At 37.5% G+C, this 12,423-nt stretch overlaps 1 protein-coding gene across 1 annotated transcript; it reads left to right on the top strand.

Moving 5' to 3' along the window:
• The first annotated feature begins 7,350 nt into the window (after positions 1 to 7,350).
• On the top strand, positions 7,351 to 8,310 carry LOC102398221 (olfactory receptor 2T6). Its single transcript, XM_006068978.3, has one exon. The coding sequence runs from the start codon at positions 7,351 to 7,353 to the stop codon at positions 8,308 to 8,310; it is 960 nt and encodes a 319-aa protein (XP_006069040.2).
• The last annotated feature ends 4,113 nt before the right edge of the window (positions 8,311 to 12,423 follow it).

Below are 12,423 nucleotides of genomic sequence, written 5' to 3'. Positions count from 1 at the left end.
AAATGATGCCTCTGCTTTTTAATATGCTATTAGGTTGATCATAACTTTTCTTCCAAGGAGTAAGCATCTTTTAATTTCATGGCCGCAGTCACCAACTGCAGTGATTTTGGAGCCCAGAAAAATAAAGTCTGCCACTGTTTCCACTGTTTCCCCATCTATTTGCCATGAAGTGATGGGACCAAAAGCCATGATCTTAGTTTTCTGAATGTTGAGCTTTAAGCCAACTTTTTCACTCTCCTCTTTCACTTTCATCAAGAGGCTTTTTAGTTCCTCTTCACTTTCTGCCATAAGGGTGGTGTCATCTGCATATCTGAGGTGATTGATATTTCTCCTGGCAATCTTGATTCCAGCTTGTGCTTCTTCCAGCCCAGCGTTTCTCATGATGTACTCAAAATATAAGTTAAATAAGCAGGGTGACAATATACAGCCTTGACGTACTCCTTTTCCTATTTGGAACCAGTCTGTTGTCCAGTTCTAACTGTTGCTTCCTGACCTGCATACAGGTTTCTCAAGAGGCAGGTCAGGTGGTCTGGTATTCCCATCTCTTTCAGAATTTTCCACAGTTTATTGTGATCTACACAGTCAAAGGCTTTGGCATAGTCAATAAATCAGAAATAGATGTTTTTCTGGAGCTCTCTTGCTTTTTCAATGATCCAGTGGATGTTGGAAATTTGATCTCTGGTTCCTCTACCTTTTCTAAAACCAGCTTCAACATCTGGAAGTTCACAGTTCATGTATTGCTGACGCCTGGCTTGGAGAATTTTGAGCATTATTTTACTAGCATGTGAGGTAAGTGCAATTGTGTGGTAGTTTGAGGATTCTTTGTCATTGCCTTTCTTTGGGATTGGAATGAAAACTGACCTTTTCCAGTCCTGGGGCCACTGCTGAGTTTTCCAAATTTGCTGGCATATTGAGTGCAGCACTTTCACAGCATCATCTTTCAGGGTTTGAAATAGCTCAACTGGAATTTCATCACCTTCACTAGCTTTGTTCATAGTGATGCTTTCTAAGGCCCACTTGACTTCACATTCCAGAATGTCTGGCTTTAGGTGAGTGATCATGCCATTGTGATTATCTGGACTGTGAAGATCTTTCCTGTATAGTTCTTCTGTGTATCCTTGCCACCCCTTCTTAATATCTTTTGTTCCTTTTAGGTCTATACAATTTCTGTCCTTTATTGAGCCCATCTTTGCATGAAATATTCCCTTGGTATCTCTAACTTTCTTGAAGAGATCTTTAGTCTTTTTCCCACTCTATTGTTTTCCTCTATTACTTTGCATTTATTACTGAGGAAGGCTTTCTTATTTCTCCTTGCTATTATTTGGAACTCTGCTTTCAAGTGGGTATATCTTTCCTTTTCTCCTTTGCTTTTTGCTTCCCTTTTCACAGCTATTTGTAAAGCCTCCTCAGACAGCCATTTTGCTTTTCTGGATTTCTTTTTCTTGGGGATAGTCTTGATTCCTATCTCCTGTACAATGTCATGAACCTCTGCCTATAGTTCATCAGGCACACCGTCTATCAGATCTAGTCCCTTAAATCTATTTCTCACTTCCACTGTATAATTATAAGGGATTTGATTTAGGCAGTACCTGAATTGTCTAGTGGTTAAAGCTCAACATTCAGAAAACAAAGATCATGGCATCCGGTCCCATCACTTCATGGGAAATAGATGGGGAAACAGTGGAAACAGTGTCAGACTTTATTTATCTGGGCTCCAAAATCACTACAGATGGTGACTGCAGCCATGAAATTAAAAGACGTTTACTCCTTGGAAGGAAATTTATGACCAACATAGATAGCATATTCAAAAGCAGAGACATTACTTTGCCAACAAAGGTCCGTCTAGTCAAGGCTATGGTTTTTCCTGTGGTCATGTATGGATGTGAGAGTTGGACTGTGAAGAAGGCTGAGAGCCGAAGAATTGATGCTTTTGAACTGTGGTGTTGGAGAAGTCTCTTGAGAGTCCCTTGGACTGCAAGGAGATCCAACCAGTCCATTCTGAAGGAGATCAGCCCTGGGATTTCTTTGGAAGGAATGATGCTAAAGCTGAAACTCCAGTACTTTGGCCACCTCATGTGAAGAGTTGACTCATTGGAAAAGACTCTGATGCTGGGAGGGATTGGGGGCAGGAGGAGAAGGGGATGATAGAGGATGAGATGGCTGGATGGCATCACTGACTCGGTGGACGTGAGTCTGAGTGAACTCTCTGGGAGTTGGTGATGGACAGGGAGGCCTGGCATGCTGTGATTCATGGGGTTGCAAAGAGTCGGACACGACTGAGTGACTTATCTGATCTGATCTTTCCCTACTTTCTTCAAATACATATTTCACTTTTCTCATATGTGTGGTTAGATTATTTTTCTTATTCTTAGTAAACTTTTGTGCTTTTTCTTTTCTACTCTCTTTAGCATAGCCAGAAGTTGGTTTATTTGTTTCAATTTCAAAGAATCAGTTCTTATATAATCAGTGTACATATTTTAGTATCCATTAATACTTAATTTGAAGTTTTAATTTCTCTTCCTCTTATTTAAATTTATTTTGTGGATTTATTTCTAACTAATTGGGTTAAATCTTTGTTTACCCCACATATTTTTTTATAAAATATGCATTAAGTACTATAAAATATTATCTAACTCTTTGGCTATGTCCTATAGGCTTCCATGCACATTACGTTTGATTTAAGTACATCTATGAGCTTTGAACTTTTTGCCCTGAATAGTTTTTGAGCCATATGGTCAACTATTTTAAATTAGATATAAACTTGCTATTATTTTAGAGTTCTCATATACTTTGACATAGTCCCTTGAAAATGAATTGAACATATTGAGCATATAAAGCACCTCAATTTTTTTTCCTCTTTTTTGTTGAAGTATAGTTGATTTATAGAGTTGTTTTAATTTCTGCTATGCATCAAGGTGACTCAGTTACATTCTTTTGTCAATATTCTTTTCCATTATGTTTTATCATAGGATACTGAATATAGTTCCCTGTACTATACAGTAGGACTTTTTGTTTATCCAATGTATGTAAAATAGCTTACATTCTGATAAAGCATCTCTATTTAAAATGAATGGAAGAATTATCTTTTTTCCATTTATAATACTGATATAAATTACATTCTTCTTAGAGCCTTTGTCCTTTTATTTTTACTTAAGAATAATTAACCACATGATGGCCAATTGTACTTACTAAACTTGTCTTTAGTATATTCTCCATCTAAGTCACTCTATGTCTTTTTCAGTGTATAATTGATTTACAGGGTCAACATCATGTTAGTTTCAGGTGTACAGCAAAGTGAATCAGTTATACAAATACATATGTCCACTTTCTTTTTCCCAGATTTTTTCCCCACATAGACTATTACAGAGTGTAGAATAGAGTTCCCTTTACTATTCAGCAGGTTTTTAATAGTTATCTATTTATATATAGTAGTAAATATATGTCAATCCCAGTCTCCCAGTTTATCCTTCCTACTTACCTCCTGATAGCCATAAGTTTGTTTTCTGTATCTATAACTCTATTTTCATTTCACAGATAAATTCATTTATTCCCTTTATATAGGTGCCACATATAAACAGTATCATATGATATCCATCTTTATCTGTCTGATTTGCTTCATTCAGTATGATGTCTCTGTATACTTGTCACTTCTTTTTTGCATCTATTAAGTCTATCATTCTTTTGTTTTTAACTTTTTCTGATTTGTTTTCTTAGTGAGAGTGAAACTCCTCTTTAAAAGTGTTTATCCCCCATGATGTTGTTATTAAAATAACTGTTTTCTATCCTATCTTGGTATATGCCTTTACCTCCTGCACTTTTATATTATGTGTTTTTATTTCATAATTTTCAGTGTTTTAGAACACACACATATTCCTTTGATTTAATGCTAGTACTGATTCTGTTAGTGCTTTTCAGAAATGTTCTTATCCTTATAGTTCTCTTTTTTGTGCCAATCATGAGAGAAAATCTATCATCTCTGGCTCATTTACTGAAGGAAAAAGTGCTGGACTCTTGATAATTTTATATTTATTTATTTATCAATGGCTCCTTCAACTTGAATATATGTTCCAAAGGAGAGGGAGCACTGCTGATGTATCATCAGCTCTTAGATCAGTAGTTCACAATAAATATTTGAATGAGTGAATGAATGCAAGCTACTTTTTGGTACTTCATAATTTTATTCTATGTAAATTAAGTATGTTTTATATATATTTTTTGCATAATACTTTCAGACCTTGTAATATTACTTTGATGTTAAGCATTATTTTGAATTCTATTCAAGTTTTCAATCATATTTACATTCTTTTTAAACATGTTTATTTAAGGTGAATTCAGTGTTCACTATAAGTAATAGTTTGTAGTTTCTTTTCTATTCTTATTTCTCAACTTTCTTTCATCTATATAATATTGAGATATATATTAGTGTATATTTCTATTAGCATATTTCAGAATATCTTCCTTTTGGATTTATATATTATTGACAGTATGTATGTATCTAATAGTATTGACAATAGCTTTTATTAAGCACATAACACTTTCTAGTTACCAAACTAAGAAACTGATTGTACTAAGTGATGTAGTCCTTGAAAACTGTCTTGTTTCTTTCACTACAGAAGCAGATGAAGAAACAGAGGAAAACACCTTGTATGGTTAAGAAAGGATCACCCTTAATCATAGATTAAGGAATCATAGAGACCTCTTACTCCAAAATATCATTCCTAGGTGAGAAAACTGACTGTAAGACTGTCCATTTATGGTCACATCATTTGCCCTTTTTTGTAGCATAACATTGCACAGGGCTTAATATTATGTCCAAATATTTCAAAAATTATATTTGATGTTTGAAGTATGGTAAATCTAATGAGGAATTTTTTTTTTAAAGAATTCTCTTCTCCTCATTATATATTCAGTACATAAATGTACCACCCAGAGTGTGGATTTCCTTTTGCTGGGGATTTCCTTTACTTGTGCTCTGCTCTGCATGGTTCTTCAGACACTTCTTTCAGGTATCATCTCTAAGCAATATGACTGACCAAATCAGAATGCTTTTGATAGTGAAAGGAGTCAGGATACATGCTCAACTAGAGGGGACCCAGAGACAGAAGACATAATCCGGACTGCCCCAAACTAACTTGGATGGAGATTCTCCTCTAGTAAAGCCTTCAAGGTCCACAAAATTGCAGAATCAAGGGGGAAAAAATAACAGGCTCAACTGCACAAAAGGGAAACAAACAAAAATAATCAGAATAAACATATGTTTAAATGTTATACAAATGATTACAAATGGAAATGGCATCTCAGTTCTACAGATATTTAGAAAAAGCTTTTGACCTCTTTCAGTCAGTTCAGTTCAGTCACTCAGTAGTGTCCGACTCTTTGTGACCCCATGAATCACAGCCCACCAGGCCTCCCTGTCCATCACCAACTCCCAGAGTTCACTCAGACTCATGTTCATCGAGTTGCTGATGCCATCCAGCCATCTCATCCTCTGTCGTCCCTTCTCCTCCTGCCCCCAATCCCTCCCAGCATCAGAGTCTTTTCCAATGAGTCAACTCTTCGCATGAGGTGGCCAAAGTACTGGAGTTTCAGCTTTAGCATCATTCCTTCCAAAGAAATCCCAGGGCTGATCTCCTTCAGAATGGACTGGTTGGATCTCCTTGCTGTCCAAGGGACTCTCAAGAGTCTTTTCCAACACCACAGTTCAAAAGCATCAATTCTTCGGCGCTCAGCTTTCTTCACAGTCCAACTCTCACATCCATACATGACCACAGGAAAAACCATAGCCTTGACTAGACGGACCTTTGTTGGCAAAGTAATGTCTCTGCTTTTGAATATGCTATCTATGTTGGTCATAAATTTCCTTCCAAGGAGTAAATGTCTTTTAATTTCATGGCTGCAATCACCATCTGCAGTGATTTTGGAGCCCAAAATAATAAAGTCTGACACTGTTTCCACTGTTTCCCCATCTATTTCCCATGAAGTGATGGGACCAGATGCCATGATCTCTGTTTTCTGAATGTTGAGCTTTAAGCCAGCTTTTTCACTCTTCACTTTCACTTTCATCAAAAGGCTTTTTAGTTCCTCTTCACTTTCTGCCATAAGGGTGGTGTCATCTGCATATCTGAGGTGGTTGATATTTCTCCAGGCAATCTTGATTCCAGCTTGTGCTTCTTCCAGCCCAGCGTTTCTCATGATGTACTCTGCATAGAAGTTAGATAAGCAGGGTGACAATGTACAGCCTTGATGTACTCCTTTTCCTATTTGGAACCAATCTTTTGTTCCATGTCCAGTTCTAACTGTTGCTTCCTGACCTGCATATAGGTTTCTCAAGAGGCAGGTCAGGTGGTCTGGTATTCCCATCTCTTTCAGAATTTTCCAGTTTATTGTTGACCTCTTTACCTTGGTCCAAACATCTTAAGAATCTTACTTCAAACACCTTACTACCCCACTCATTCATGATGCAATGCTCTGCATGAACTGTCCTGAACATAACAAACTCCTTTCTGCTTTAGGACTCTTAAATTTGCTATTTATTCTGCAGGAACAACTTTCCCTCAAATCTTCACCTGTCTACTCTCATTTGTTATCCTATTTTATCCATGTTAATGAAGCATTTCTCATTATCTAGCACCATCATTTTCCTTTGGTTTACTGTCTGTCACAATTAGAGCCATAAGTCATATGAGACATTCCTCTTTTGTTTACAACAATTTCTCTAGAGCTTAGAACACTGCAAAAGTTATTCTCCATGAATAAAGGTTGGCGTATGAGTGGCTGAGGAATCAACAAATGAATGAAAAAGCAAATGACTGTCATTCAATGGTCACATGAACAATGCTGTGATCCAACTCAATACTTCAAAATCTACAGTCATAGCCACAACTTAATGGTTGTTTTTTGATGACACTGATTGGCTTTAAAGTTGTCACAAAAATTCTCATATCAATGAAACCTCTTACTGAACTGTATGTTTATTTGAACTGAATCAATTGACTCAATTGTTTTTCAGTTGTATCCATATTTCAAACAAGTGGAGCCAACTCCAGGAGAAGATCTTATCTATAGCCCATATTCTAAAATAACAAACTCCTTTAAATCAAGGATAAATTTCCAAATGACCATTTGTCTTCATGCCATGGTACCTAACATTAAAATTGCTCTTCAACAAGAAGAAATTTCCAAGACAGAATAAACCACAAATCTGCCCTACATAAAACAATTGAAATTAGTGTATAAATAATTTTAATTTAATCATACTTACATAGACATTTTTAATGGTTCATCTTATCTACTGCAATTTTCATTGACCCCATATTTCTCTTCTTATGCCTCCAGGTCCAACTCAAAACCATGAATGGAAATAATAAGACCTTTTCCAGTGACTTCACCCTTACAGGGCTCTTCACTAACAACAAAGCCTCTGGCTTCCTTTTCAGCATCATTTGTGCCATCTTCTTCATGGCCATAATAGTTAATGGGGTCATGATCTTCCTGATCTACATAGACCCTCACCTCCATACCCCCATGTACTTCCTGCTCAGCCACCTCTCCTTCATTGACATTATGTACACCTCCACCATTGTGCCCAAGATGCTGGCCGATTACCTTGAGGGTGAGGGGACCATATCCTTTATTGCCTGTACAGCCCAATACTTTCTCTATATGGGCTTTGTAGGGGCCGAATTTTTCCTGCTGGGACTCATGGCATATGACCGCTACTTGGCCATCTGCAACCCTCTCCGCTATCCTGTCCTCATGAGCCATCGGGTCTGTTGGATGATCTTGGCCAGCTCTTGGTTTGGTGGTGCTTTGGATAGCTTCCTCCTCACCCCTATCACAATGACTCTACCATTCTGTGCTTCACACAAGATCAACCACTTCTTCTGTGAGGCACCCACCATGCTGAGGCTGGCCTGTGGTGACAAAGCTGCCTATGAAATGGTGATGTATATTTGCTGTGTCATGATGCTGCTGATCCCCTTCTCTGTAGTGATTGCTTCCTACGCTGGAGTGCTCATCACAGTGCACCAGATGAAGTCAGCAGAAGGGAAGAAGAAGGCTTTTGCCACCTGCTCCTCACACATGATGGTGGTGATCTTATTCTATGGGGCTGCCCTGTACACATATATGCTTCCCCAATCATACCACACTCCAACTAAAGACAAGGTCTTTTCTGTCTTTTACACTATCATCACCCCCTTGTTAAACCCTCTCATTTACAGTTTGAGAAACAGGGATGTGGCTGAGGCCTTTAAGAGGGTTTTGGCAAGATGTCTAGGGACCCATTTTATGACAAGGGAAGAATTCTGACAGTCTAAATCCTCCATGTCTGCTCAGGAGTGTATGGGGTTTTGCCACGGATAATATAGATAATGCTTGCAGCAACCACCACTGCCATTTATGTCAAAAAGTACACCAGCCATACTTTTGTCAAAAAGATGAAACTGCTGAAACATCCATGCATGAATAATGCCAGAGTGTTATAAATGTTACCAAACTAACTCATATCTACTTGTACACTGTGCAACAAGCCAATCTACTGACACCAAGTTGTGGTGAAGGAAAGTACAGCATTTACTGAAGGGCATCAAGTAAGAACAGTGGACAACTAGTGCTCAAAAGAAAAACAAAAAAAAAACAACTCCCTGATGGATTTTAGGCAAGAGCTTTTAAAAGCAACATTGTTGAGGATTACAGGGTACCTGATTAGCTCATTTCTGTCCTTTATCGCTGGATCATAGAAAAAGCAAGAGAGTTCCAGAAAAACATCTATTTCTGCTTTATTGACTATGCCAAAGCCTTTGACTGTGTGGATCACAATAAACTGTGGAAAATTCTGAAAGAGATGGGAATACCAGACCACCTGATCTGCCTCTTGAGAAATTTGTATACAGGTCAGGAAGCAACAGTTAGAACTGGACATGGAAAAACAGACTGATTCCAAATAGGAAAAGGAGTACGTCAAGGCTGTATATTGTCACCCTGCTTATTTAACTTCTATGCACAGTACATCATGAGAAACGCTGGACTGGAAGAAACACAAGCTGGAATCAAGATTGCTGGGAGAAATATCAATAACCTCAGATATGCAGATGATACTACCCTTATGGCAGAAAGTGAAGAGGAACTCAAAAGCCTCTTGATGAAAGTGAAAGAGGAGAGTGAAAAAGTTGGCTTAAAGCTCAACATTCAGAAAACGAAGATCGTGGCACCCGGTCCCACCACTTCATGGGAAATAGATGGGGAAACAGTGGAAACAGTGTCAGACTTTATTTTTCTAGGCTCCAAAATCACTGCAGATGGTGACTGCAGCCATGAAATTAAAAGACGCTTACTCCTTGGAAGGAAAGTTATGACCAACCTAGATAGCATATTCAAAAGCAGAGACATTACTTTGCCAACAAAGTTCCGTCTAGTCAAGGCTATGGTTTTTCCTTTGGTCATGTATGGATGTGAGAGTTGGACTGTGAAGAAGGCTGAGCGCCGAAGAGTTGATGCTTTTGAACTGTGGTGTTGGAGAAGTCTCTTGAGAGTCCCTTGGACTGCAAGGAGATCCAACCAGTCCATTCTGAAGGAGATCAGCCCTGGGATTTCTTTGGAAGGAATGATGCTAAAGCTGAAACTCCAGTACTTTGGCCACCTCATGCGAAGAGTTGACTCATTGGAAAAGACTCTGATGCTGGGAGGGATTAGGGGCAGGAGGAAAAGGGGACGACAGAGGATGAGATGGCTGGATGGCATCACTGACTCGATGGACATGAGTCTCAGTGAACTCTGGGAGTTGGTGATGGACAGGGAGGCCTGGTGTGCTGTGATTCATGGGGTTGCAAAGAGTCGGACACGACTGATTGACTGATCTGATCTGATCTGTTCTGATTAGCTCATGGACATTCTTCTGATTTGTTGACGGTGAGGTAACAGGGTGATGTTTCAGAAATCTTGATCACCAGCCTTCTGGTTACAATCAGTCTAGGACACACGCACTTAAGGTCAGCATGTCATCACCATTCTTCACCTTGGCAGGGCTCTTTGTTTCTACAGAATGACTCAAAGTTTTGGTTAAATACTTGAGAAAGAACTGGTGGTTCTGTGATTTTGCTTTACTGTTGAACTAGTGTTTCAGCTATCTTTAATTTTCTTGCTTGTCTGTCTTTCATTTGTTTCTGAATTCACTCACTTCTCTAATTAGTAAGTGAGTTTGCTCTTTGGAACTCAGGGAAAGCCTAGGAGACTAGAGCCTTTTTCTACAAATGAAAAAAAGCACACAGAAGGGTGTTTGTACCAAGGAAGTCCCCGCAGAGTCCTGCTTCGTTTCATAAACAACAGTATTTCTTCCTTGTGGCCACCCATTCTAATTCTTCCCTTATATCAATTCTATGAATGCAATTTATGTATATAAGGGCCCCAAATTATCTGATTAATATTACAATTTCTATCCACTCTCAGGAACCTCATAAGAATGGCGATTTTGATTAAGTTTTTTAAATGAATCATAGACAGAGTTTATGAAAAGGTTAGAGGTGCAGACATTTAAAAGAAGCTATAGCATCATAAAACTTCAAAGGAAAGACATACATAAACTCACACCAGGATTTAGAAAAGTTAAATATCTTTTCTTTGAGTAACAACTGAAAACATTTCTCCCTTATCTAAATCTGGGGCTGGAAAAAAAAAATGAATCACATGTTTTTGCAGAAATAGAGACTAATACTCTTCTGGGCAAGGATTCTATGATGTTATATATGTTATATGGTAAATAATCATTATATCAGAAGGCACAGTAATAGGCAGGAGAGAAAAGAGTGCTTTATCAATTTGTAAATTCAGTTATCATTTTTCAGTTTTTTCTCCAATCCATCAGAATTATTAAATTTCTGGAATCCTGCTCTAGATATTATAGTGGTATGAATATTTTTATTCCAAAGAAGTGGTGGACAGCATATTTTTCCTCATCTATGGTACTAAGTTTTACATTGTATAACATTACAAATTGGGAAGAAAATAATTGGCTTTCCATCTGAAAGTTGGAACAAAAAAAATTTCCTTGGGAAATGACTTAGATAATTTATTTTTAGGATGTTGGGTCCCCAAAGAGAATGTGTTTAACCTAAATTATAGACTCAGTTGTAAAAACCTGGACCAAATCCCAAACCTCTTAACCTTCTCTGTAATAAGGCTATGCCAGATTCTGTGCTTTCAAAACCCTACCTGGGTTCAGTAATATTCTACTTCTGACAGTCACTGATGATCATAAACATAAGCACACCTCCTATTGCACTGGAGAAAGGAAGTGAGTGGTAAACAAAATTTTTAACCAAATGGAAAAATGTATGTTGGACCCTGTAGATTGGACTGACTAATAAATCAAGAAAGTGGACTTGCTTCCATTTATTTTAGTGGGAGTTTTAGTTGTTACCAAAGGCAGCCTTTTTGAAGCTCTCTTTCTGGGAGGTTCATCTCCTTCAGTCTTGTCCAACTGGCTTGGAAAGTACCACATGCTAGGCATTAGGAGGAAGAATTTCCAACACAGAAGATAGTGAGGTACAAGAAAACAATAAGTCAGAAGAGGTGGGGAATTATCCTGAGAACTGAACATCAAAATTTGGGGTCCATTTTTAAAGATTATGTGAACTTCTGGCCATTGTCTATGTAACTAAGGTGCAATTTCCTCTTTTGTGAAAAGTGAGGTAGTATAATGGCTTTCCTTATAAGATTTGAAAGAGCAAATATGATAAATGCAATAAACACTGGTCATTATTTTTGCTGTTCATAATGAGAGTAATTGCCTTTCATGCTCCTAATATTTGTGATTTAGAAAAAAAAAATCACCCCATTTATCTTTCATCTTTCTATCCTTCACACATATAAGCATGCTACTTTATTAATTATAATAAGAAAGATTGATAATGGGTAAAAAAAATCCAATTGCAAGAATTAAAAATAAATTTGTGAGGAAATTAGGGAAAGAATAACTAATGCATACTTTTAAAATGTAGTAATTAAAACAACAATGTGATAGTACTGCATACTTATTAGAGTGGTTACAGTTGAAATTACTGTAAAATACAGGAAGCTTCATTCATTGCTAGTCGGAATGTAAAAACAAATCACTGTGGAAGAGAATTTGACAGTTTCCAACAAAACTAAGTCTAGTCTTACCACATAATCTGGCAATAGTGCTTCCCAGGATTTATCCTACTGACATTAAAAAATAATAATAAACAAAAAACTGCATGGGAATATTTGGAGCAATTTTTTTCATAATCATCAATACAGGGAGGGAGGAGGGTTCAGGATGGGGAACACATGTATACCTGTGGCGGATTCATGTTGATATATGGCAAAACCAATACAATATTGTAAAGTTAAAAAATAAAAAAAAAAACACAAAAACAAACAAACAAACAAAATCATCAATAATTA

The sequence above is a fragment of the Bubalus bubalis genome, chromosome 9 (genome assembly GCF_019923935.1).
Source record: "Bubalus bubalis isolate 160015118507 breed Murrah chromosome 9, NDDB_SH_1, whole genome shotgun sequence".
Taxonomy (NCBI): Eukaryota; Metazoa; Chordata; class Mammalia; order Artiodactyla; family Bovidae; genus Bubalus; species Bubalus bubalis.
Note: the sequence above shows the minus strand (reverse complement) of the source record. Positions and strands in the feature narration are given on the sequence as shown.